Source organism: Kwoniella bestiolae, chromosome 1 (assembly GCF_000512585.2).
Source record: "Kwoniella bestiolae CBS 10118 chromosome 1, complete sequence".
Classification (NCBI taxonomy): Eukaryota; Fungi; Basidiomycota; class Tremellomycetes; order Tremellales; family Cryptococcaceae; genus Kwoniella; species Kwoniella bestiolae.
This window is the reverse complement of record NC_089241.1, coordinates 7361518-7386735: the sequence shown is the minus strand read 5'-3', so window position 1 is coordinate 7386735 and position 25218 is coordinate 7361518. Positions and strand designations below refer to the sequence as shown.

The 25218-nt window shown below is 47.0% G+C and overlaps 11 protein-coding genes and 1 non-coding gene across 12 annotated transcripts; 4 read left to right on the top strand and 8 right to left on the bottom strand.

The window, feature by feature from the left end:
• Window positions 1–140: 140 nt before the first annotated feature.
• I302_102772 (uncharacterized protein) lies at window positions 141–1120 on the bottom strand (the record flags this gene model as incomplete). Its single annotated transcript, XM_019188143.1, has 3 exons — window positions 141–389; window positions 469–847; window positions 945–1120. The coding sequence occupies 3 exons, from the start codon at window positions 1118–1120 to the stop codon at window positions 141–143; spliced, it is 804 nt and encodes a 267-aa protein (XP_019051021.1).
• Window positions 1121–1768: 648 nt separating this feature from the next.
• I302_102771 lies at window positions 1769–1883 on the top strand. Its single transcript, XR_002022007.2, has one exon. It is a non-coding gene; the product is annotated as a 5S ribosomal RNA (ribosomal RNA).
• A 705-nt stretch (window positions 1884–2588) lies between these two features.
• Window positions 2589–3994, bottom strand: I302_102770 (uncharacterized protein; the record flags this gene model as incomplete). Its single annotated transcript, XM_065869557.1, has 5 exons — window positions 2589–2654; window positions 3010–3382; window positions 3439–3655; window positions 3729–3845; window positions 3940–3994. The coding sequence occupies 5 exons, from the start codon at window positions 3992–3994 to the stop codon at window positions 2589–2591; spliced, it is 828 nt and encodes a 275-aa protein (XP_065725629.1).
• Window positions 3995–4924: 930 nt separating this feature from the next.
• I302_102769 (40S ribosomal protein eS4) lies at window positions 4925–6214 on the bottom strand (the record flags this gene model as incomplete). The annotated part of the gene is made up of 5 exons (XM_019188141.2): window positions 4925–5054; window positions 5127–5526; window positions 5690–5870; window positions 5940–6017; window positions 6212–6214. 5 exons carry the CDS (start codon window positions 6212–6214, stop codon window positions 4925–4927), a joined length of 792 nt encoding a protein of 263 aa, XP_019051019.2.
• Window positions 6215–6672: 458 nt separating this feature from the next.
• Window positions 6673–8667, bottom strand: I302_102768 (uncharacterized protein; the record flags this gene model as incomplete). The annotated part of the gene is made up of 13 exons (XM_019188140.1): window positions 6673–6747; window positions 6807–6850; window positions 6904–6994; window positions 7074–7094; window positions 7166–7181; window positions 7243–7416; window positions 7498–7595; window positions 7661–7756; window positions 7860–7897; window positions 8002–8057; window positions 8160–8236; window positions 8363–8446; window positions 8608–8667. The coding sequence occupies 13 exons, from the start codon at window positions 8665–8667 to the stop codon at window positions 6673–6675; spliced, it is 930 nt and encodes a 309-aa protein (XP_019051018.1).
• A 404-nt stretch (window positions 8668–9071) lies between these two features.
• I302_102767 (uncharacterized protein) lies at window positions 9072–10445 on the top strand (the record flags this gene model as incomplete). The annotated part of the gene is made up of 8 exons (XM_019188139.1): window positions 9072–9134; window positions 9204–9270; window positions 9335–9385; window positions 9542–9849; window positions 9950–9979; window positions 10055–10117; window positions 10180–10249; window positions 10339–10445. 8 exons carry the CDS (start codon window positions 9072–9074, stop codon window positions 10443–10445), a joined length of 759 nt encoding a protein of 252 aa, XP_019051017.1.
• A 667-nt stretch (window positions 10446–11112) lies between these two features.
• I302_102766 (mannose-1-phosphate guanyltransferase) lies at window positions 11113–13459 on the bottom strand (the record flags this gene model as incomplete). Its single annotated transcript, XM_019188138.2, has 13 exons — window positions 11113–11160; window positions 11241–11333; window positions 11406–11582; window positions 11682–11785; window positions 11855–11975; window positions 12109–12307; window positions 12450–12552; window positions 12671–12800; window positions 12944–12971; window positions 13063–13070; window positions 13133–13171; window positions 13331–13365; window positions 13450–13459. 13 exons carry the CDS (start codon window positions 13457–13459, stop codon window positions 11113–11115), a joined length of 1095 nt encoding a protein of 364 aa, XP_019051016.2.
• Window positions 13460–13995: 536 nt separating this feature from the next.
• I302_102765 (uncharacterized protein) lies at window positions 13996–15061 on the top strand (the record flags this gene model as incomplete). Its single annotated transcript, XM_019188137.1, has 3 exons — window positions 13996–14190; window positions 14458–14594; window positions 14791–15061. The coding sequence occupies 3 exons, from the start codon at window positions 13996–13998 to the stop codon at window positions 15059–15061; spliced, it is 603 nt and encodes a 200-aa protein (XP_019051015.1).
• Window positions 15062–15504: 443 nt separating this feature from the next.
• On the bottom strand, window positions 15505–18092 carry I302_102764 (uncharacterized protein; the record flags this gene model as incomplete). The annotated part of the gene is made up of 11 exons (XM_019188136.1): window positions 15505–15560; window positions 15628–15946; window positions 16054–16173; window positions 16247–16388; window positions 16449–16519; window positions 16584–16665; window positions 16736–16758; window positions 16835–17094; window positions 17311–17530; window positions 17621–17858; window positions 17965–18092. The coding sequence occupies 11 exons, from the start codon at window positions 18090–18092 to the stop codon at window positions 15505–15507; spliced, it is 1659 nt and encodes a 552-aa protein (XP_019051014.1).
• A 553-nt stretch (window positions 18093–18645) lies between these two features.
• Window positions 18646–20091, bottom strand: I302_102763 (uncharacterized protein; the record flags this gene model as incomplete). Its single annotated transcript, XM_019188135.1, has 2 exons — window positions 18646–19635; window positions 19798–20091. 2 exons carry the CDS (start codon window positions 20089–20091, stop codon window positions 18646–18648), a joined length of 1284 nt encoding a protein of 427 aa, XP_019051013.1.
• Window positions 20092–21663: 1572 nt separating this feature from the next.
• On the top strand, window positions 21664–22724 carry I302_102762 (uncharacterized protein; the record flags this gene model as incomplete). Its single annotated transcript, XM_019188134.1, has 3 exons — window positions 21664–21884; window positions 21982–22387; window positions 22455–22724. 3 exons carry the CDS (start codon window positions 21664–21666, stop codon window positions 22722–22724), a joined length of 897 nt encoding a protein of 298 aa, XP_019051012.1.
• Window positions 22725–22809: 85 nt separating this feature from the next.
• I302_102761 (uncharacterized protein) lies at window positions 22810–24960 on the bottom strand (the record flags this gene model as incomplete). The annotated part of the gene is made up of 8 exons (XM_019188133.1): window positions 22810–23112; window positions 23264–23422; window positions 23556–23817; window positions 23889–23953; window positions 24010–24109; window positions 24170–24502; window positions 24667–24871; window positions 24945–24960. The coding sequence occupies 8 exons, from the start codon at window positions 24958–24960 to the stop codon at window positions 22810–22812; spliced, it is 1443 nt and encodes a 480-aa protein (XP_019051011.1).
• Between the last annotated feature and the right edge of the window lie 258 nt (window positions 24961–25218).

Here is a 25218-nt window from a genome sequence, read left to right as displayed (position 1 = left end):
ATCTTGTGCATGTATCATTCATTGAATATTGGTTAGTTGAGTTGAGAACGCGATGCATTTTCATATATCACCTCACAATCGTTGTTACACTTATAAGCAGTACAGAGCTTGGAAATGTCCATTGGATCGTGGTAAGTCGATCAATTGCCCTTAAGCTCACTTATGACAATCAAGAACCTGTCGGCAATAGCTTCCCAATCGGTATCACCATCTTTATTCTTCAGAGTCTCGTTTTCCGCTCTCAGAAATGCGAACTTGAAATCGTCTGGAATCCGTCTGAATCGTGAGATCTTCCAACTTGTAATATCTATCCTGTTGTGATATGGTATATCTCTGTCTGAGGGAGTGACCTTGGGCGATTCTTCTTTATCCGATAGCGGAGAGATATTCTGCTTGAGGTGGAATTTCAGTACGGTTTCCCGATATCGAATAATGAAAGATTAGTGGTAAGTGCATCTATCAACCCACTTTAACGTTGATTTTCAAATTCGGCCAACTGACCCCTTTCCCAGAACTTCTAATAGCCATCCCTGCCAATTCCTCATCATCTAGCAGACAAGCGAACAGAAAGAATTGATCGAGATGAGAATTATTATCAATTGAGATCCATAATCGCAAACAAGTCTTGATGTGTTCCAAGGGGTATGAGCAGTCGTATTTGACGATGAATTGGATCAACCTCTCGTAGTTCTCGTATTCGTGCGATTTCGAAGGTGGTCTAAGGATCTGACCGTAGATGATATCCAGGAAGAATTTAAGGGTGGTGCGACCTCCCATGTTATCGTCGGATAAGTGGACTTGTCGAGGTGAGGTGCCGCATATGGAGAGCGTGTCTCGCAAAACTCGACTATAACACATCATTCGAGATGGGACGGTATGAGTATCACACATCTTAGACGGGTTAACAAGTTAAGTCAAAATACTAAGCTACTGTATCGACTCACCTCGACCCCACGATCATATAGCTGTGAAACCGAAAATGAACGGTATCTGACGAGACCAAGGTGATGTCGGAATCTTTGAAGTTGTAGGATATATCTATTTTGAGAGGTTCGGTAAAAGTCACTGCTTTAGTGGTTGTCTCGTCGGCTCCAGCTTTGGTGATTGAGAGATCTGACATGCTGTGATGGATCGATATGTATGTAGTCTTGTGAGTGAATGAGTTATGGTCTGCAAAGACTTTATGATGATGGACCCGCAACCGAATCAACCTTATGGTCGGGCCGAAGAGGTTGTATAGGTTTCAGGACGGTGTGCACAGGTAGATCCGTTTGAATCAGGCTCGAGCGGCTTACATACGGACACACGCTTTGAGTAACACCTCATCTCGACACAATTCATGACATCTGTCGACACGGTAAACGATCGATCTCCTCTAGCCAACTTACATGGCGACGCTTTGCGCCAAAGCTCGTCCATAACAGTGAGGAAATGGTCTACCATAGCTAGCCAATATATCTCACCCTCATCAGAATGGATCGTTTCCCTTGAGCCTTGAGCCGAGCGATCTCGAGACCGTCTTGTTGTCTCTTGATCCGCGCTGACATAAACCCCACCTCGCGATGTGGAGCAACAACGAATATGGCAATTCACACCCTCGCCATTCTCACCTGCAGCTTAACGGTATGAATTGGGCACCGCAAGACCACCACAATGACACACGAAGGACATTTGCCAAAAAGTGATGAAAATGTCCGTGCGCATCTGAGCACAGATCTCCATCATATCAAACACACGGATATGAAGGTACCAACAACCTACTACCATCTACGGCCATAGAACCCAGAAAATGCCGCATCCCGTCCGCTCTGCGAAGCCATCCTGGGTATCGCTCGGTTAGTACCAAGGTGGGGGACCACTTGGGAATCCCGGGTGCTGTAGTTTTTGTTTTTACTCTCAATGCCATTCTAAAGATGAAAGAATCGTTGAGAATTGAAGATGAATGATGTCTTTTGGGGTTGTTGATGATCATTTGATGGTGGATGGATCTAATCTGACTAGTGTGTGTGTGTTTAAAGAGGAACAATCAAACGCACATACCCACACAGAATTACAAAATGAAAACCTCCGTAGAGTTGAAAAGACGCTTTGATCGTTCAGGGTCGAAATGGGGTAAGAGCGGTTAGGATGCGATAATAATTTTCCTAATGGTTACTTCTCTTGGGTTAGGCGTGTAGCTACAAATTCCTAATGAGCAATACGTTTTCTGGATTTTCTTGCGTAAGACCCATTTGCGTGTAAAGGAGCAAAGCATGGATTATCGATTGCAAACCTGCCCCCCTCCCCCCCCCTCCTTTGGCTTTAGGGGATATATATAGCTTTGGGCTGATCCGAGCTAGACATCTCTATGCGTACCGAAGTAGTCCAGGTTGTTTCGAGACCTCATCAGCTTCGAGAGTCACATTGTAGCCTTCTACCATCGGTGGAAGTTCGAGACTCTTCATGTTTGTAAGCTGTTTTTGCGCTATCGGTCTTCATGGGGAACAAGTCAATGCAACAGAATAGTCAGGTAACCCTTCTTTACAATTCCCGTGTGATTGTGCATCGCCAGGGCTTGTGATTTGCCGATCGAGTTGTCTACCCAGCTCTCATATGTTCGCACCCTCAGACTTATGACTCAGCTGAGCTTGAGCCACCAGCGAGGCGGTAATTTCCTGTTTAAAAATTCTCATTCAGCAAATCTTGTGGTATCATTCGGGAGAGTTTCCGGTGTGTAGACCAAAGACTGACGGAGTCTGTCAATACATTCCTTAAACTTGTTCCCGAGCGTCGTGCGGTACGGAGGATGCAATTGGCTCGTGAGGCTATGTCTCGTCTCCCTCAAGAGGCACCATCTCATTTCAGTTGGGATTTGCACATACCACTCAAGGGGGGCTGCACTCAGGAAGAGCATCGTTGCGCCCTCGACCATCTCAGTGGTAAATTCCTACTAGCACTAGGCTGAGTGGCGGTGAGGAGGTCAGAGGATACGAATCATGAAGTGTCTCTTCAAACAATCTAACAGCTCACCATGCGCACATTACCCCCTCCCCATATATTGTTAGAATTGGCAAATGCAGCCACCATGAGGTCTAAATCATCCATGTAGCAACCTGCGAGTATCACATCCCTAAATGGGATCGCCTCGATGCTGTTCCAAAGGTACAAGTAGATCCGAAGGTAATCAAGTACGTCCGAGGCGTCACATTTGACGCAGAAGCGAATGAGTCTGATGATTTCCCAAAACTGCTCGGAGGTCGGGGCTTGTATATCCTCTGTGCTGTACAGAAAGGTAAAGAACAACTTGATTGTGTCTGAGGTCTCGATGTCGGTATCGAGCAGCTCGATGTCTGCCGATCTTTCGATACTTTGAGGAACCGCGAGCACGTCCTGGAAAGCTGATCTTATCTCTCAAGATCAGCTCGACACCCATCAAGAAACTTCGGTGAGACAGCCCACTTTGTGTGATCGAGGACATCTCGATAAACCTTGAATCGGACACCATCGCTTGTGACGATGGTGAGATCGGAATCTTGGAATCGGAAATCTAGCATGACGTGCCCTCGACTATATGAGGCAATGGGATTAGGTACGGCGTTGGCGGTCTTGGCGCCTTGCAGCAGGATCAGTAAGAACTCTTCCCTGGCAAGATTCGGCGAAAGATAAGCTAGACTCACTAACTCGTATAATGCCCATGACCTCCCGAAAATCCGAAGCGACATGCCTCTAGTGAGTGGGATCACTCTCACCTGCCGTTCGATGGCGTGCGGATCTGAACCCCCTGCACAGGGCAAACTGGAAGTTGTCCGATATCGATGAGAAGTCTTTGGTCGACATGGCTGTGGGATCCATGACGTTGACTTGAGCTATAGAACCCCAGAAATGTGTCTGCAGGATCAAGATTAAAATCAGCGTCATCACACGAATCAACATTCGACTTCAACGTATAGAGTAACTCACTGCGCCCTCCTGATTCTTCGGCCACCGCGTAGCCAGCCCATGGCGGATCGCACATGGTGCAATATCCTGGAGGTCCACTCTGTCAGCAAAAGAGATCAAATACCATGCTCCGATTTGCTTATCCGTTATCCACTTGCAGATCTGCTGAATGAGATTGAGATATAAACTCGAAGCTTGCAAATCCCTGAGGAGCAAGGCAAGAAGGGCGTAGTCCTCGTAAATCCTCCATGACAAGTTGGATTCAGGTCTGTTCAGCTCCCTACCTTCGCACAGCTAGATGAACATCTGGATGATCTGTGGATTCCCGAGGCCCATCTTGGTCATTAGTATAGCCATTCTGCCATTCTCGACTTGAGCGCCAGATAGGGCTTTGCGACATTCGCGGTTAATCACCATATCAAGTCAGCCGGTGCATCAGAATAGTGTACATTTTAGGTGAGGAACTGCCCTGCCCACCTATGTCTCAAGATGATTTTGGAATCGACATTGAACTGAGTATCGTCGTGAGATATTATGACGAGGTCGGATTTGACGTTATATTGTGGATGTACAGTCCAGGTTGATTCGTCTATCTTGGAAGATTTGATGACTGAGAACATATTGTCGAGCTTGATACAGCTTTTGTTATTCCCCTGAGACTGTCCTGTATGGAGAGAGAGAAAACAATCGAGTTGAAATGGACAAACAGAGCTCCTCAAAGATCAAAGTGACATGATAGGGTAATGGTAACCTAATTGTCAGTAAGAGTAAGAGAATGTCGTACCACCTCATTCATCGAGCTCCAATCAGGTTAGCAAGCTAGATCCAAATGAGACACAACAGCGTTCGTACATCCCCGTGCATGCAATCTAGATGAAGTACGTGACCTGACGTTGTGTAAGCCAAACAAAATGTCATGAAAGAAGGTTGCATGTCCAAAAGTACAAGCATATATACCACTATCTCCGGCATCCCTAGACCAACGAACTCAATCGCTCTTTTAAATTTAAGCTTCTTGGGCTCGTTGCCTTCGTCTTTGGTCTCTCTCTTCGGCGATGGAAAGCTTAACACCCTTACCCTTGGGCAAGGATACTTGAGCCTTGGCACCTTCACCGATGACGAAAATGTTAGAGAGTCTACAGTACAACCAAAGACGTCAGCACGTTGTTGATGTGTATCAACATGGAAGACAGTGGAAATAAACCCACCTGGTAGCGAAAGTTCGGTCCAAAACATCCTTAACATGAACGATATCGAAACCACCCAAGTGTCTCTCCTTGTGTACGATAACACCTGATCTACCCATGTTTCGTCCACCAGTAACCATAACTACGTTTCCGGGTTCGAACTTGATGTGGTCGACGATCTTGTTTTGCACAAAGTCAAACTTGACGGTGTCGTTGACCTTGATGGCGGGGTCGGGGTATCGGATGGTTCGACCATCGTGGGAGACGAGGTAAGGGACACCCTTGGCACCGAGTTGGTGCTTCTTCACTTTCAAGAGCTTGAAGTTGGCCTCCTCGGGGGTGATTCGGTGGATGGTGAATCGACCTTTGATGTCGTATAAGAGTCGGAAGTGTTCACCTGATTTCTCGATGGTGATAACGTCTGTGGTAGAGAATGAAGTCAGTGCCCGTTCGTGCATTCCACCTCGTCTTCTCTTCCTCTACTACTTTCTGGGGCGAACTTCACCTCATCTACCCGAATGACGGGACAAAGTATTGGCAGTAGTGAAGTGATAGGAGAAGGGAGAAAAGAAACATCCACTCACCCATGAAACCAGCAGGGAAAGTCTCATCAGTTCTAACTTTACCGTCGACCTTGATGAGTCTTTGCTTGACAATAGCAGTGACCTCTCGTCCGGTCAAAGCGTACTTCAATCGGTTTCTAAGGAACACCGTGAGAGGGAGTGATTCTCGGAGCTTGTGAGGACCGGGAGAAGGGCGAGGAGCCTAACCAGCCAACCAATCTTTATAAGTAAAAGAAGTTTTTTACCTTTGGTTATCGGCGAGATAACTCACGTAGGTCCCGCCCAACTTGTCGAGCATCCATGAGGATGGTGCTGCCAATCGTTTCAAATGCTTCTTAGGACCTCGACCCTAGAGTATTGGCATTATACAACAGTCAGCTGATAGTTCTGACCCTCCTCGCTTCCAACTTCTATGACTCGAGCTCCAGCAATTGTAGTCGAATGAAATGTATCCTCCATCCCAATGCAATGCTATCCTTGCTCTTTCTGATGTCCTCCTCCTCTCCGCTGGCGCTGTCGTTGATGAATGTCTATATCACTTACCATTTTTAATGCTTGATGTCTAGAGTAAGAAGTCTAACAAACACAAAATTCAACATAAACCATTAAACCTTTACGGACCCATTCACCTCAGAGTGTGCACTGTAGACATTCACTCGCTCACGAGGCAGTTCAGGTTCATACTGGAAAATCAAAACACCGAATGCCTAGGCGGGGTTTGAGAATGTGGCATACCAAAAACAGCGCTTAAATCCGACGTCCCAGGGAGTTATCACCGATGCATACGATTTATGCGTTTCTTCATGTTACTTCGTTCATTCAGCCATGATGCATGCGTTAACTTTCTGATTGACATACAAACAGCACATCGCTTGCTTTGTCCTCCACATGCAGAGAACTGTATATTCAGCAGAACGTACAGACCTCTCTAAGCCATCTCTATGCATGCTACATTTCGGTTTCCTATATTCCCAGATCTGTCCATGAAGGTCTCCGGACACACGCTATGGCTCAATATCATCCGTAGTATCATAAAACTCCTTTGCGAATCGCTGTTGTACTCGCAGACTAGACTCGTCCTGCAGTTACTATGCGTTAGCAGGTATAAGAATGTTTTGGATATCGTATCTCAACTCACAGCAGTAGGAGCGATTCCTCTAACAGCCAGGTACTTTCTTCCAGCTATCACGCCATTATTCAGCATATCGCATAACCCCATAGTCCAGCAAACCTACTAAGCAAATCGCCATCGATGTCACCCGATAGAGAAGAGGTCTTAGGTCCAAACATTACACCACCTGCTTCTTGGAGTATACAAATACCCGCCTATCCAATATACATCAGCTTTGACCGTTCTGCAAAGGTGATCTAGCAGATAATGGGTTAGGGAGTATCGGAGACTCACACAGACGTCCCAAGCCCAGCACTTTGATCGCATCGTCCAATCCATCAGCTTTGATCCGTATCTGACTTGTCAATATCATGAGGGACACTCACGCCAACTTCCCAATACCTAACATCCATCGTCATCAGCATTACTTTCTCCTATAATAACGAAAGCATAATACACCCACAAGTCCAGTCCACCACTAGCAACAGCAGCGATATTCAAAGCAGCGCTCCCCATACTTCTAAGCGAATGACACATCTTACCGCCCAAATCAGGCGCCCCAGCGAGTGTTTGGAAAGTCTTGACTTTCGAGGGGAGTTGCGGGGCTGATCGGGCGGAACCGTATTCTACGGCGATCCTGCGCGAAGGATGGATTAGCATTTGAAGTTGAAATGACCGGGTCATAGTCCAGGTAAGAGAAAAAGAACAGCCGACTTACAAAGCATGTCCAAGTGATTGGAGGGGTTTGACCTTCCCAGTGATCGGTAACTTGGTCTTCCTGTTCAAGTAGGCTCCTCTGCCTTTGGCGGCGGAGTACTGGCAAGATTCAAGTCCGACTTTAGTTTAGTGGGGATAGTTAGTGCGATCAGAGGGGCACTCACGAGTTGATTCAAGAACGGGTTATATATAACCCCTACGACTGGTACACCGCCCACTGCAAGACCAATGGAGGTAGCTACCATAGGGAATCCGTGAATCTGAACGTCGAATCCCTCAGCATCAGCATCCTTGTTTTGTTTTTGAGGGTGGAAGTAACGAGTATGATGAATGAAGAGGGGCAAGAAGCGAAAATGCACAAACGAAGTTGGTAGTTCCATCTATGGGACTGTGTAGACCCGCTATCATTCAGCTTCTCGCCTCGTCTCGATGTACTCGTCACTTACTCGACTAATCATCCACATCAGTATGTCTTCTTCGGTGATTGTACATATATAGAGCTTACCTATCCAAGTAGGCTCATCGGTTATCTTTTGCCCTTTGAAGGTTTCTTCTCCGATACTACGATACCACACATGATAAATGTCAGAGTTGACTCCAGAGTTGATCAACCACGATAACGAGTAGCAGAGATTTCAAGATATTTGTATAAGCTCAACTCACAATTGATGTTCAGGATAGGTCTCCTTGATCTTCTTAGTGATGAAGTCTTCTACGGCCTTATCTACTTCCGTGACGAGCTGCAATAACCCACACCAACATAACAATATCAGCGCATAATCCTAAAGGTCTTCCAGATAATGGAACTGAGCAACTGATCGCGCATATATCGTCTCTGATGAGTAGGTACGCAAGATATCACTCACATCTACACTATTGGCTTTCTCATCCTCGTTCGCAGATTCGGAAGCGAATCGTCGTTGTTGGCCTGATCGTATGAGTTCACCTGCCTAGTAGGGGATATGAATCGTGAGCATCTCCATCTCCATCTCGACTTCGTGTAGCCTAGTCTCTTTTGACGATTCAGGCAGTAGTATGCGCGGTCCTCTCGTTTGAGGTTCGTCGCGAGATAGCGAAACAGGAAGAGAAGGAGATAGAAAGGGGAACATACCTCCAAAGCGAGGTTGATGGTGAATTCCAAGATGGAGTCAAGATCAGGTTGAGCGGACATCGTGTAGTACCCTTCAGTCTATACAAGAGTCTATACAAGGGAGGGAGTGGGTGGGTGGGTATGTGAATCTCGTAGTCTACTCTGATGTGTAGCAATGAAGTGTTATGTTCCAAGCAATACTAGTGGTCTTGACATCTCTTCCTTATAAACGTTGACTCTTGCTCCGGATGTATTCGTTGTTGATGACGATGTTATCGGTCCGAGCGTCATTCCCATCACACGTCAAAGGAGATAGTCGCGTGGCACCACGTGTTTTCCCAGTGCTAGTACTAATCTTTCGACCGAAATCAGGCGAAAGCAATGTCATCTCTCATGCGTTCCAGATCAAAGGTGACTATGTTATTATAACACTCATATACTTTCTACATCTATCCATTACTTCTATCTAACTCATCCAACCCAACATGGCACCAAAAGGAGGAAACGCAAAGAAAGAGTCCGGCCGAGCCAAGAAAGCAGAGAACGAAGTGGGTCAACTCTGCACTCGACAAGTACGAGAGCTGACTATGAGTAATAATGCTTTTACCTAAACGTAGGAGAAGAAAGGGAAAGCCGCTGCTGCTGCTAAGGAAGCGAAAGAAGCTGAGGATTGGAAATCTGGAGGTGAGCTATCGTCCACAATGTACGAAAATGTAAGCTGATATGTGTATGTGTACACTTCAATTAGCCAAGAACAACTCGAAAGCTGATGCAGCAGCTAACAAAGCTGCCGAGGCTGGTGAGTTATCTCCTTCTCTTAAACCAACTATCAATGCACCACCTACTGGTTTCATCCTCTATTATTCTATTTCACAGTCTTATGTCCTATACCATACAACCTAGACTCTCTAATACCAAAATGATCCTTACTAATTCCCGCCCGCCCACCCCCCAGCCCGTAAGAAAGCCGAGAAAGAAGCCCTCCTAGCCGCCGAAGAAGCCTCCCTCCCCTCCAAATCCGCCAAATCCGCCCCCAAGGCCGGCTCCAGCTCAGCCAAGAAGAAGAACTCTGATACCCTCGTCAAGACAGGAAGTGGGGTAGCAGGCTATGGGCTAAACGATCCGATGGGCCACAGAAGGGCCAAGAATGAATTTGGAGAGTTGGAGGAGGTACCTGAGCTGAGTGCTCAGGGGTTGGAAGAGATGCTAGAGGCTATGGAGTTGGTCAATCAGAAGACCGATAAGGCTGCGATGGGGGCTAAGGTGGGTTGTTCACTTTACTGCTCTCTCATTCTCTCCGAGTCTCGAACTGAGGTGGGAGATGTTGTCTTCATGTGCTGATGTTCTTTGTGCGGTGGGATAGGCTGCTATTTCCATTGATGCTCATCCAGAGGTAAGTCAGCTTCGATTACTGTAGATGGGTATAAAGTAGTGCTCGAGCTGATTAAGTGGATCAAATTGAATGCAGAGACGATTCAAAGCTGCTTTCGAAGCGTACTATGAAAGGGAACTACCAATTTTGAAAGAAGAGGTGAGTGGGGTTGAGCCTAGATGCATGTCAAGCTGTTGTACTGACATAACCACGCGATACAGCACAAAGGACTACGACTGAACCAAATGCGTGATATCTTATTCAAGCAATTCCAAAAATCACCTGAAAACCGTGAGTGAAGTCCCCCATGCTCACTCTCGCACAAACCGTCTTATCCTCTTCCTCATCATCTTGCTGATTCTATCTATATGAACGTATAGCTTTCAACCAAGCTAAGATAGCATACAACGCTACGAAGGACGAGAAAGTAGAGGCATTGCAGAATATCATCAAGACCAAGGAAGGGAAATATACAGTGCAGAATTAGAATTAACCTTCTGTCTTGCTGGGGCCCATCGGTCAAATACCTTTGTAAACGGTTGCTTCTCCTTATTGCATTCAATATTCAAGAGGGATAAGTGGTACAAGGGTCATGTCTTCGTTCGATCATTGAAAGCGGCATGAAGCATATTTGATCGGAGCGTTCCCTATCCCCCTAGGTAGATTATAGGTGTGTATAACAGGTAGCCATATCTTGCATGAATATCATATCAGCGACAGATCGAGTCATAAGCCCTCATTGTCATCGTAACCTGAGATATCAGGTCAATTCAGATACACATGGAATCTCCATTGTTGCTTGTATTTGCGAGATCTCAGTCTAACAGCTGCCGATTGCGCCAAATTGATTTATGACTCTATCATATGTTGCATGTGCCCCAGACCCCCTCTAGTATCAAAAATCAAGATCGATGTATGTATGTTATATAGACCGGAATACCACCCTATCCTTTCCAAGCAGAAAAGAAAGGAAAAAGGTTAATTCCCAATATTTTAGGTAAAAGGTGAGAACGAAGTATACAGTAGGATGTAAGTGGTATTGAGATGAGGGGGATATCGAGTTCTTTGGGAATGTATAATCCGATTCTGTATATCAACACTCAATGGATCAGCTTGTCGTTCAACTCCTTGCAGAAACACAAGCTGAATGGGAACTAGAACTTACACATAACGATACGAGGTTCTGTGATTGATGAAGAGATCTGCAAGTCATGAACAGAATGATCAGCTTAGACTTTCGAATTTGTTCACGAGGGCATAGCTAAACCGATACCACACTTACACTCTTGTGAGGCAAGACGGAAGCACCATTAACATAGAGTTCATCTTTGATAGTAACGTCGTCACCAAGTACAGTGATGTTCTCAACTCGGGTCTATACCAGATCAGCAAAACGTCAGCTACCGAATCTTGCTCTCCATCCTGTCATAGCTCAAGTCGCGCTCACCCATCGTCCTACGTTAGAGTTCCAACCGATAATGGAGTTTGCGATCCAAGAGTGATCCCTCACGGTCGCGTTGGAGAGGATGACACATCGTTGTAATCTCACACCAGGACCGATCTTGGCATCTGGACCGATGACTACGTTAGGGCCGATGACAGCAGTGGGGTCGATTTCGGCGGACTAGAAAACCACAGACAAATTAGCGTTCACGTACCTAGAGATCAGCTGGTGCTTGACCGATTTTATGTTGCTCCACGGCTAAAAAAAGTTCGTACTCACAGGATCTACCAAGACGTTACCCCCGTACACCCATTTGTTCTGCTTGGGGTCAGTGAGGAGAGGTGAATGAGTGGCAGTGAGGTGAGAAAGATAGAGACATGTTCCTAGCGGTCGACGACGGTATTAGCCAATCTAAACCATTGTTTTTGAGCCATAACCATAGGTCAACTCACCAGACAGGTAATCTTTGGGTTGACCAACATCCATCCAGAAACCGGGAAGGTCGAAGGAGTGTAATTGCTGATCAGCGGCAATAGCAGGGAAAACTTCCTTCTCGATAGATGTGGGTTGGAGCTGTGATTCAGGGTAATAATTAGCTCGATCCACATGAATGAAGATGACACCATATCAGATGTGGTATTGCAATAGTGGGGTCCACAACGTGTGCAACGATTTGCGAATCCACCTGAAATGAACGCCGACTCACTTGGATTCTATCCAAAACACTTGGGTTGAAGATATAGATACCAGCGTTAATTCTATTTCCAACGAATTCGACAGGTTTCTCAACGAATCTGTCAATGACTGTTGATCCAGGTTTGGTAACTACCACACCGTATGCCGAGGGTTCGGCAACCTTGGTGACCATAATTGAACCTTCGCATTTATGGGCGATGTGGAAATCTCTGCGATGCATGAGGTATTATCAGCGATGTTCCAGTGATGACCAACCAATCTCCACGATTTGTGAAAGAGTGTGAAACGAGTCAAGGCGGCGGTAGGATTGGTACTAGCGATGTCATAGTTCAAATCACACACTCAACTCACCTGAAAGCCTCGAAGGGGTAAACACAGGTAACATCAGAGTTCAACACGAAGAAAGGTGTATCATCTTTTCCGAGGATTTCCCTAGCGAGAGCGAGAGGACCGGCTAGTCAACGAGATAAAAGGCATCAGCGTTGATCATCACACAGAGCAGTTAGGAAGGCATCGAACAGCAATGTTCAATCAAAGTACAAGTGGTGGAATGAGAGTCGACAAATACTCACCCGTACCCAAAGGCTCAGTCTCGACCGAGAAATGAATGTTGATGCCGAATTCCTCCTCGGTCTTCTTCAGGACGGATACCATAACTTCTGGTCGGTAGTTGACGGCGAGGACGATGTCTTTTACACCGGCCTATAGGCGATGTGGAGATATTTCGATGGGATGTGCACGAGGCAGGAGAAATGAGGGAGGGATGGAGAGAGGGGGCAGAGTGAAAGCAGAACTCAGCATTCGAACTGTATTGTCTTGCTATCGCAGGATGTAGGTGGACATACCTTGACGAGAGCTTCGATCTGGTGCAAGCTATTCCATCAAAATCATCCTTACGCGTCAGTAATCCTCTCATTCACATTTCTCCCATCCTGAGGAATGAGGAATGTTGAACCAAGCTCACATCATTGCCTAGTCAAAACGCGTAATAACATCAGCTACCCGTCTCCTCTCGTTGGAAAGAGTTAGCTCACCTTGTTACAGAACTCGACAAGTGGTTTAGGCCATGACAGCTGTTTTGAGGGACATCACATCAGCTCGAGTCCTCGTTCATCAACAGACAAACCCGAAAAGCAGAGGTCGTGTACGCGTGGACAACTATCTTTACGCGTCCTTCTTCTTCTTCTTCTTCTGTAAAATGGACGGTGCCAGCAAAGATGAGCACCACTCACGGTCAAAGGTCTGAGCCTGGTACCGAAACCGCCTACTAATATAAGAGCGTGTCGAGGGAGGAGGGTTAGCTTGACCCGTCAAATCTGACGAGGGAGGGTAGGAAGAGGAGTTTAAATACTTATCTTCATTTTGTGTAGATGTGTATGTGGGTGAAAAGGAGTGTAGAGGGGTTAGTGGGGGATTTGTATGATATGGAGATATATGGGTATGTATGGAGTAGAGTAGGTATGGATATGAAGAGGTAATAGCAACAGTGATGGTGTGGTATGGATGGTAGCGGTAGTACCTGTATCCTGCAGTGATGAACCGAGTAGTACTAGCTAGTAGTACTGGTGGTGGTTGACACGTTGATTAAACTCTGGACTGTAACATGTACATAAAAGTACGAATGTGGCTAATTACGGTATGTATACTAGTATCGGGCAGAATAGCAACACAATCCAACCTTAGCTCAGGGTTAACTCTGCGGAAGGAAATGGGTTTAGACCACGTGCCATCCATGTGAGTCCGCAAATCCTCCCAAGAAAAGATTTTTCAAGGATCTCCCCATCTGCTCCTGGTGTTGGGTTATTTCTTGTTGTTATATCTGCATTCCATCGTTATTTCATTCACAACATTTATACATCTATACTTACCCATCCACCCTCATTGAGATCCACCCATCATGCGTATCGAGAAATGCTACTTCTGCTCCACCAACGTCTACCCAGGACACGGTACCATGTTTGTACGAAACGATGCCAAAACATTCAGGTTCTGCTCGTCGAAATGTCACAAGAATTTTAAGATGAAGAGGAACCCTAGGAAGGTTAGGTGGACAAAGGCTTTCAGGAGGGCGAATGGGAAGGAGATGGTCGTGGTGAGTGGGCGTATTCGTCTCTGTATGTAGTGTCGCTGGGGGAGGAGGTTGGTGGTGGCGATCAGATTGCCACGATATTGGTCGAATCAGATCTGATCGACATCTTGCCTATCTTCTCTCTGGACCTGAATGATGAGAGGATGATCTTTGACACCTCTTTCGTACTCATGTCGACCTATCCCCTGCCCTGCCCTTTCTTCTTTGATCAGGTCTCCGAACCGCCAAACTTGAACAACCACTAACATTACTTGTTAAACTATGAACCAGGACACAACATTCGAATTCGAGAAACGACGAAACGTACCCGTGCGATACGACCGAGAGCTCGTGGCCACCACGCTCAAAGCGATGGAGCGAGTCGCAGAGATCAAGGCCAAGAGGGAGAAAGCATTCTGGAAGAACAGGTAGGTGGTTTCTCTGTTTCAGAATTCTCTACATTATCAAGAGGATAAGTGTCCACCTCTACATCCCATGTCTTCAGAGGTACAAGGCGAGGGGCGAGAGAGGGGGGGGGAAGGGGGGTGGAGAGAGAGCAAGAGGGAGAGCAAGACAAAAGATATCGCGTTGCATCATATGCTAATACTCCACCTACCTTAATAGAATGTCAGGCAACGCAGCCAAGAACGCCCGCGACGCCGCCCTCTCCATCGAAAAACATATCGAGCTCGTCCAACCTCGTTCCGCCACTACTACTATGCCCAATCTCGAGGAGAAAGAGAAGATCCGAGAGAAGATCAAAGTCCGAGCTGCAGGACGAAAAGCCATGGCGTTGCAGCAGATCGAGGGGAAAGATAAGAGCAGTAAGAAGAAGAGGGAGAGTAGGTTGATCCCTTCTGGTGGGGGTATGGGGATGGGCATGAACGTGGATTAGGGATGGACATGAATTTGGTCGTTGTTCGATAGATTGGGGTGATAGGTTTGATTTAGTATGTTGTATTTATAGATTGACTCCTACGTGGATTTTGGATATTATCCTCCGTTTCCAGGGGGAGAGACGTTATGATACCTTCTTATGCTCATGCTGTGCTCCGCAGGAGTCAGAGGGGTATGTCATCGCTGAATGCACTGTACGCGTGGAACTAACGGATGAGTGATCCCAAACGACATTGTTAAGCTGTCCATTCCAGTCAAAACCCCCTCGCTGTGGGGTCTGGAGATATGAATATGACACAGCATTCGAGAAAGGTATCTCATACGATACAAAATCTATTTTACGCCTAATACACAGAGTGACTCGCTCCTATACATCCTCACATCTACAACAATCAACCAATCATTCGCACACTCCCGACAAGCTCCACTCCCTATACCCAACTACAATAACGGATCATTAGGTCCTGGGTTCCCCCCACTTCGTCTCTTACTTTCATCTGTATACCACATCCAAATACCATCAGCATACATTCTTCCACAAGTCATGCTATATAATGTACTCACAAGCCTTATAAGCAGCATTCAGCGTCTCCTCTTTCTCCCTCTCCGCAGCAGCGGATGTACTTGTATTCGCAGCACCAACTGGAGATTTCTCTGCCGTCTGAGCAGGTCGGGGAGGTACAGCAGGAGCAGCAGCGGGTGTAGCTGTAGGTGCAGTTCCATTGGCAGGTCTGGGAGGTATACTAGGTGCTTTACCACCTGCCCCAGCACCAGCGCCGGCAGTAGCGTTCGCAGCATCACGTTGTTTGGATGCGGGAGTATCGACTTTTACGAATTCTTCTGCTGGGGGTGATTCTCCGTCTTTACGGATTGCAAGGTATGCCTGAAGTCACCGTGAGATGAACATTAGCCTAAGAATCCGTCATGAGAATGGACAGGATTGCGATAGCATAATAGCGATACAGCAGGGGCAGGTCAAGCCCTACTCACATCAGCCATCAGTCCCAGAGCATACGCCCTCATGTGCAATTTCTCTTTAGGCACCGAGGGTTCCGTCAATACCTTCTCGCAGGTCTCGCGGACTACACTTTCGACTTCCAGTTTGGCACCCTGTGACAATACACCAGGATTAGCCAAATCTCTGATGACATGCCCTAGGCCAGTCAACGTCGTCGTCACACACCTTCCATAACGTCCTTATGCCTTGCTCAGCAGCCTGTTCCTCCAGCTTCCTCAACTCCTCAGGAGCCATACCGCTCTGTTCAGCTTGCTGTAATCTGTCAAAGACTGCTTTGAGCTCTAAAGCAGATCGGACAGTTGCAACGCTGCGACGTGCCAAATAGGTCAGATCGTACATGTATTCGGGGTTGCAGCAGATAACTCACGTATCACCCATGACGTTGAAGGTGTTCTTGGCACCGTGGAACCAACCTAGCGGAGCGAATTGAGATGATGCCTGTTGTAGGAATACTCGCAACATCAGCTGTTCAGTCCAAGCTCGGGAATTCCACCTGACTCACCATGTGTTGAGCAGACTTGGCCTGATAGGCCCTTCCGATAGCATTTAGCAATTCTGTACCGTAACTCTCCTCCTTGAGATCTCTGCGATCATACCAGAATATATAAGCTGTCAATCCTTCACACAAGGAAATCGCTGAATATGTCAACTCACTCAGCTTCAAGACGGCATATTTCCTAAACACCACCACATCAGCTTCACGTCTACCCTCCTGTAGTACCAGATCGACTGCAAAGTATGTACTATACTCACCTTGAAACTAGCCCCCACCAACTTATCTTCCGTCCCCTTAGCAGCCTCCGTAAAGATATTCAATTTATTAGTCAAATTCTTCGCCAGCTTCTCCACCCTTTCTCTCCTCACTCTGGCCTTCTCCTCGGCAACCGCTCGGTCCCTCATGAGTTTCCTCTGCATAGCTTCGGGGGTCATCATGGGTTTACCGGTTGGGCCAATCATGTAGTCGCCAGCTTCGGCTTCGTGTTGCTGTTGGAAGGCGTCTTTCATGTCTTTTCCTGTGGGTGGTGGAGGATCAAGACCTGTCAGCTCGAACATCGTTGAAGGCCACTATCAATCCTGGGATGGAGTGACCCCGCCCAGTGACCGTTATGTCTCCACTGTTCAGGTATGTGAAGTCTCTTTCTGCAGGTCGTACAATGTCCAGGTATCCGGATTTTCCATCCAACTCCCTCATTCCCAGCACTCATCCACTGTTGGGGTGACAAACTCACCAATACTAATCTGCCCAATCAAATCCTCAAACCTATCCCCCCCAAACATCTTCCCAAACACCTCCTCAGGATCCTGGAACCCTCCCGCAGGTTCCGCCACCCCACCTCCATTTTTCTGTCCAAACTCGTTATATTTGTGTCGTAGTTCCGGATCAGAGAGGACCTGATAAGCTATGGAGATCTGCTTGAACTTCTCTTCGGCATCGGGGTCATCTCGGTTCTACGCGTGCAGATAGGGCATCAGCTTGTGCATCTCGCCTCGCTCTCCCTGCCATGATCCAGAAAGAGAGGAGGAGGGAAGCGGTAATACCTTATCTGGGTGTAACTTTATCGCAAGCCTCCTGTAGGCCTTCTTGACTTCCTCGGTGGTACATTGACTATCCAATCCCAATACCTCATAATAAGCCAGATCGAGGGGGTTCTTATCTGATCCGATACCTCTTCGGCCGGACTCCCTGGACGGTCCATTGGTATTGCTTGATGATCCGGTGGGGCGTGAGGTGCCAGAGGTAGGTTTGGGTTGAGGGTGTGTGAAGAATTGTTTGCATCTAGCTCATAGAGTCAGCATATGGTCGTTACTGATTAACCCTAAGGATACTCGGACGAATGGGTGGAATGTATGAGGTTTTGGAAAACTGGATGGTTCCTACTCACGCCCCACACCTCACTCTCAGAGTACCTATGAACGTAGGAGGGACCATATACTCCTGTTGGGATTTACAACTTGGGCAGTCGGCTGGAATGTACGTCCCTCGAGGACGGGAGTCCACTATCGTTGACATGTCGGATGGCTAGCTGGTGAGATGAGAATACGATCTTCTATGATATCCGTATGTATGAGATATGATCCGTCTTGAATGCTTGGATAGGAGCTATACGTGATTATCAGGTATATCTATATGATATATCATGTGTGACTGAATGAACAAGCAATTCAAGATAACCATATAAATTGCAAAGTGGTCTGTCGATCAATGCTCAATTCACCACTCTTTAAACCGGTGGCGATGACGTCGAAATGGCACCAAATAGAGTGGCGGAGCAATCAACCAACCCATCTTCACCTTCTTCTTGGCATCATCCATCTCATTCATCTGCATCATGCAGCACATCACAATAACGAAATAAGTGTATGCATACTACTATGTATCCTAGCTATCCCACAGATCGACAATCCGTATAACAGAACAAAAGAGAGTTGAAGAAGACACATATCCGTATATCCATAATCCTATAAATATATAAAAGCTCAAATGTCCCTTTTTCAGATCACACAAACAAACCAAACTATTACCAAAACTACAGATCCTCCTCTTTTCCCAAGCACCAATGTGTTTATACCCACCTAGACTTCTTAGGTGTCCCACTCCCACTTGCATTACCTCCACCCAACCCCATCCCCTCCGCAGCTTTGTGATAAACATCCTCCTCATCACCATGATATGACGCATAGGGATCCTCAGCGTACATCCCGCTCTTGGCTCTTTGAGCCTGAGCATACGGATCTTCATGATCATCGTATTGACCCTGCTGTTGTTGTCGATTAAAATCAAACTGACCATCATTATTTGGTGAACCCAACGCTACGCCCCATTCGCCCGATGTCGCTCGATTCGCTCCCGGGGCATTCCCATTATCATAAGGTGGTAATGACTGTTCACCGGGTGGGGCAAGATGTTCCATCCGTGCTTCAGCGGCTTTTCGTTCCGCAGCTGCCAGGGCCAATGGAGAGGGTTTCTTGGGCTGATGTCTATACGCAGGATCGACTGACGCATTGGCAGCAGCTGAATCAGCTATGTTCATTCGTGCTTGTGCTCTCTTCGAAGACTTCTCTCCCTTGGCTGGAGGTTGAGATTGGGGTTCTTCCTTGGTAGGTGAAGTGGGTGGGAGGTCGGGTACAGCAGAATTGGAGTTGGAGAATGGGTTGGAAGGGTTGGTCGAGTCGCTTGACTTGGCTCGCGAATGACCACCATAGCCCTGTTGAGGCTGTTGGACGATGGTCTGTCCATATTGGTCATACCCATAGGAAGTGGGTGGAGCTTCCAGACCAGGTTGAGTAGTATACCCAAATGCACCTCCATTCTGATGGGGTTGTGGCTGTTGTTGTTGCTGTGGCTGTCCGGAATACCCATATCCACGCTCCTTGTATGGATCTTGCGTTGCAGCATGCTTAGGTAAGGTGGGAACCGGAGGTACGAAACCTTTTTCGTTGATTGGTGATTTCTGACCACCAGAGGGAGGGGTTCGAGTAGCTGATGAGACGGAGGGTCGAGCGGATTGTTCGGCCCTCTTTCTCTTCCTTCGCTGTCGGGCTTCCCAAGCTTCCTGTAGAAAAGAAGATAATTCTCGAATCAGCGCTTGCTCATAGACGATCATAGTCATCCTTCCATCGTCACTGGGGGATTAGGACATCACGTTTGCAGAACCGAGGTTCTTGTTCAAAGCATGCGATACTCCTCCAAATCCATTCGGAAAGATATCACTCACCCTCCTTTCCCGCTTGACCTTCCTAGTCCACCACCACCAAATCCCAAATCCAGCCAAGGCCAAAGCCATACCACCAATCAAAGCAGGAATGGCAATAGCGACAGGAAAACCTGATGATTTGTTGCTTGAACTGGTAGAGTCGTCCGTGCCATTCTTCATCACTGATACTGTCACGTAGGTCTGTCGTTTGTCGAGGATAGGGAGGGCGAGGGGTGGAGTAGTGGGTTCGAGAGGGATGTCATTGGAGGGGAAGGATAGGGTAAGGGTCGGTATGAGGGGTGTAGGGGGTGGCATCTTGTTTGTTTGATTTAGGTTGAAATGACTGGATGATCACCATGTGAGTTAGCATTCATCCAAAAGTAGATTTGCTATAGGGCATGTCACATCATGCTCGAATAACAGTATGACGCCAGCCACGAGCGACTCGATCGGAACTTCCTCAGTCACCAACCACCAACCACCCCGTCAAAGTCCTACCTTCGATCAATCACAACCCATATCCCAATCGCATTCCCTCCGAAGAAGCATAAAGGATGTTCAGTCTCCTTTGACCCAGCGGGATGATCACCATCACCAGCTTCCTCGCGATACATCACCACCCTCTGTTTATGCGCCCATCATCGGATCTGCAATCTGACGGATGTCTGATGATCAAAACAGGGAATCACTCACGTGTGGTGTATGAGTCTACTATAATGGATTATATCTGGGGTCGCTGAGGTAGAAAGGTACACAGGTGAGATGGTACTAGTATTCGAAAGGTGGTGATGTGATTATAAGGTCCAGCTTATTATTTGAAGATTGAAAACAACGAGCGCGCTTTAATGAGATGCAATTCGCAGAGGGTCTAGATCATGTGGTGTATTGTGTGACAATAGATTGTACCTCTTTTTCCGACTGGTGTTGGTCCGTGCGGTGGCTATGTTCAATTGTGTCCGATGATGAAGGTATGAAATGAGTGTGGATGGTTTTGAATGGAATGGAGTGGGTAACAGTCGCGTATGAGAGGGGGTAGAAGAGGGTTCAAGAAGATGTGTTCAACACAAGTAACAGTTTCAAAGATATAGTGAAGTAGCAAAAAAAACCAAGAGAATGGGATCAATGAGGATTTGCTCGGCGTTGCAGAACAAGACCCAGAGCCATGTCAACAAATGCGAGACATCTCAAAGCAACACAAGCAGAATGACGGAAGGAACCAAGAAGGGAGGACGACGCGGAGCAGCACACAACGCATGGACCAAACAATAGGGAAAGGGTGAACCGGAACATCTCAGGGTAAAAGTGAAAAATAAGCATTTAAAGAAACACAAACAAACAATATCAAAGCAAGGCACGGGCAAGTAGAAGGTGGGGAAACTCCGATGTCATTAGCGGAGGCGTGGTGTGGCATATCTGGTTTCCTCGGTATGGCGCTGGATCAACCTTGTTAAGATGCTGGGATGCAATACGAGTAGCTTATGACTGCATGGCTAGCGTGCAAAATGCGCAGGAAATTGCTTGACCTCATTTTGATCTGCTTGATACAACGCGCGTCCTACATGGATCCCCTTCAAGCCAGGTTGGCGTAGCCTGCTACACGAATGCTACAGTATGTATTGCGATGCGGTGGTACGTCGCCTTCTTGCCAGTGACAGGATAGGTAACGCGCAGTAGGCAGCAGGCAGTATGTGTACCCACTTACTGTCATAGTGAACCTAATCCTTCTCACATGTTTCGGCTCATGCCGATTCCAACCTTAGCCATATCCGGCAAACGGAGTGTATTTTTCTCTACGGTTTATTGTTGATGTCCATCAGGCATTCTTCTTGTATCCGCCGTCACTTCGATACCTCACGGAATCACTCGAATTGTCATCAGATATCTAAAATGCCTCACCTCAACCGTTGTTTTGGCCTACGCAAGGGCGAGTCCACGGCGCTCTCGAGTCTCAAAGCAGTAATAGACCAAGACGCTCGCGATAGGAGTGGGGCTGTAAAAAGCTCAGTGAGAGATGAGGAGACCGAAGAAGGTGATGAATGCAATTTTGTGCTCATCTCAAGCGATGGGGTACCTTTCAAGATTCAGAGGTATCATCTGATGAGTCATAGGTGGGTGCTTTATCTATCCTTCCTTTGAAGTCTGCATTCACCCGTTTGCAGAAACATAGCACAGCATCGACTGATACAGTGCATGGCAATACTGTAGTCCGGTATTTCGAGATATGATGACCATCTCATCGGAGATGGGCTCAAAGGGCGGAAGCAAGGACAAGAGCAAGAACAACGAAATCCAACTGTGCGATGAAGATACCGAGACTTTCGAGGTCGTATCGATGTTCTGCAAATTGATAAGCGGCGAACCGCTCAAACACCCAGAGGAAGATACAGATCTGGCGAACCTCATTTGCGTCCATCCGTTCTTGGTAAAATACGAAGCGGGGCAAGCTATGGAAAGGCTAAAGTTGAATTTACATAAATGGGCTCAAGGTCATCCCGATATTGGTATTAGCTCATCGGCGTTTTTCTTCAGCGGATCATTTATGGATGATTTAGATCTCATGGTGAGCGTGCTGAAGGGGGAAGATAGATGGTATTACACTCAGCCTGGGCAAGTGAGTACTGTACTTCCCAGTTGGGTCACCCCGTAGGTTGACCTTCTCATTTTTCTGTCTCTCCAAGAAGGGAGACAATACGAAAGGTGGATACGACCTCGACGAATTCTTATCATCACCTGAATGTGGGGGTGTGGTGGGTACGGATGTGCTTAACATTGGCTCGATGCACTATAAAATCTTTTGTAGCATAAAGGACAAATACAAATTCGCTCTTCTGAGAAGCCTAAATTCAGTCGAGGGTGGTCCATCAAGTAAGAAAGATTGGGAAATTGTGGGAGACAAATTTAGGGAGATCGTCGTAGAAGTAGAAAAATATGATGGGTTGGGTCGATAAACAAGATGAAAGGCGAACATCGGAATGAAGGAATGAAGAGATTATAGTTGTTCCGACTACATATTATGCATTGTCGTAGGACACTCTAGTCCAGCCCATTCTCTTCATCCTCACCCAGCTCTTCATGCAAATCCAAGCTCACATAAAACCCTTCCCAGGTATCATCGTCCGGCTCCCTATCTGCCCAATCCATCACATCCTTCTGAGATTTAACGTTCCTCTCACCTACCAGTCGTATTTCGTCACTTATTGTCGGTGCCAAGTACTGCGTGGGCAGATGTATAATTGGCTTGGGTGGGAGGGGGTACGAGTCGGTCGGTGGAGATAGGACGTCTATCAGGAGGTCTTCTTCTAGGTTCTTACGTCGGGCCAGGTCTGTTTCGTCTTCCTATGATCGATCGACGAATAAACGTTAGTCTGCCATCGTCATCACTGGAAGCTTCATCCATCGGGTACATAATCATGCTATGACCATCCCCAATCCTGTAGATTCGGCATCTCTAAATCAGGGATCATGAAGATCGACTGGAAATACTCACGATATCGAACTCATCTTCCCTCTCATCATACTCTATGTTCTCTTCCAGCTCCTCGAATCCAGGAGCAAAAGCAGCCCAATTGTCCGGACTTGAAGTTTGCCATATATGCACATCTCCCGACGTAGCTATCGAAGCTATCACAGGGCGTGTAGGGTGCCACTACGGTGGACCAAGCGAAAATTAGCACACGTATAATGTATGTGTCGCCAGATTCTTGCGACGTGACACATATATGCAAGTGCAAAATCCATGATAGGACAGGGGTATCTGATTTTGGGTCAGGTTTACTCACATCACAATCAATCAACGGTTCCTTCGGCCCCTCAAGCACCTTGATCAAAACCGTACTCTCCCTATCCCATATAAACACATTATGCGCCATCTTATGTCCCGCACCACCCATCACATACTCGCCATCACCCGAAAATCCAATCGCATGCCATGGTGTCCTGTTCACTAGATCTTGGAAACGATGTAGGGGTGTGAGGGTTGATGTAAGTGGGTCGACGGAGAGGATACGGAGGGCTCGATCCGATGCGGATGTAATGATGTTTCTGGGGTAAAATAATATTAATTGGCTGATCAAATGCCTCATACAGGGGTGAGTATCGTATGAAAGACTCACTGTCCAGATGCATCGAATCGTAATTGCCTTATAGCCGACGTTGCTACTTTGACTCTTTGCAATACCTATAATGACACGATACATCCGTAAGCGTTTGCCGTGCAATGTGCTCTCCACTTACATATCTGGTAGCTGGATCAATGATCAACAACATCCCATTAGTCGTTCCAGTATATATCCTTGTGCCGCAGGGTGAAAACACTGCGCAGGCCATCGACGATCTATAACGCATGAGTGTGACGATCAGCTACAAATTTCACTGCGATCCTTAGCTGACTCACTTCTTCCGCCTCTCATCATCATCTTCGGCCTTTTCCTCCTCATCTTCTACCACATCCTCCAATACATTCCTACTCCCATCTCTAAGATCTACTAAGACTACCTCACCGCAGGTCAAAGTCGCCAGTATGATCTTACTATTCCTCGGATGGAAGACCGCACTGGCAACCGGTGCGTCGAATCGGATTGTATGCAGCCTTGATGTGGATGATGATGAAGAAGACGAAGCGGGTGTCTTGGGCTGAAGGTGGGGATGAATGAGTATTGAGAGGTCCCATATGATTACGGTCGAGTCGAGGGATGCGGAGAGGAGGTATCGATTATTTCTTGACCAGCTGTGAAAGTGATTATGTTAGTATACAATCAATATTGATATGAGGAATATCAGTGTTCATTGGGCTCGATTTCACTGGGAAAGCACGATATTATAGAGACGTGAAGTGATATAACACACCCGGCTCATAACGACCCAGATCAGCTTAGAGAGGACTTGACCCACCTCAATCCACCAACAGCCTTAACATGCCCCTCCAACAACCTCACTATTCCCCTCGTCTCCACATCCCATATCTCCACTATCCCATCGCTCCCACCTACAGCTAAGTAATGCCCTGCAAACGGACCATAGGGGTTGAAGAGGATTGAAACACCTTGCGAGGAAAGTGTCGAATCCACAGCTTCGGGATATTTCTGCGCGAAGGGATCTGAGGAGGATAGATGAGACGTCAGTGATGTAGAGACAGGGGCAAGATCGACTGATTCTGGTGGACCACTCACTCAGTAGCTGCTGCATCTTGCTTGCCTTGCGAGTGTCTCTGTGATGGTGTAGCTTGAGACCAAGTTGTGCTACTTTGTGTGTTCATGTATCTCGTCAACATTAACTTTTTGTTCGTGTCTGATATTCACTCACTCGCGTCTTTCCGTCGGAACTAAGCGAATACGAGTACATCCACCAACATCCAACATCATTCGCAAAAGCTCTCTTTCTACTCCTCTAAGATACTGTAAACCTGTTTGTTCTCATCCACAAGACCGTACACCACATTGAGAT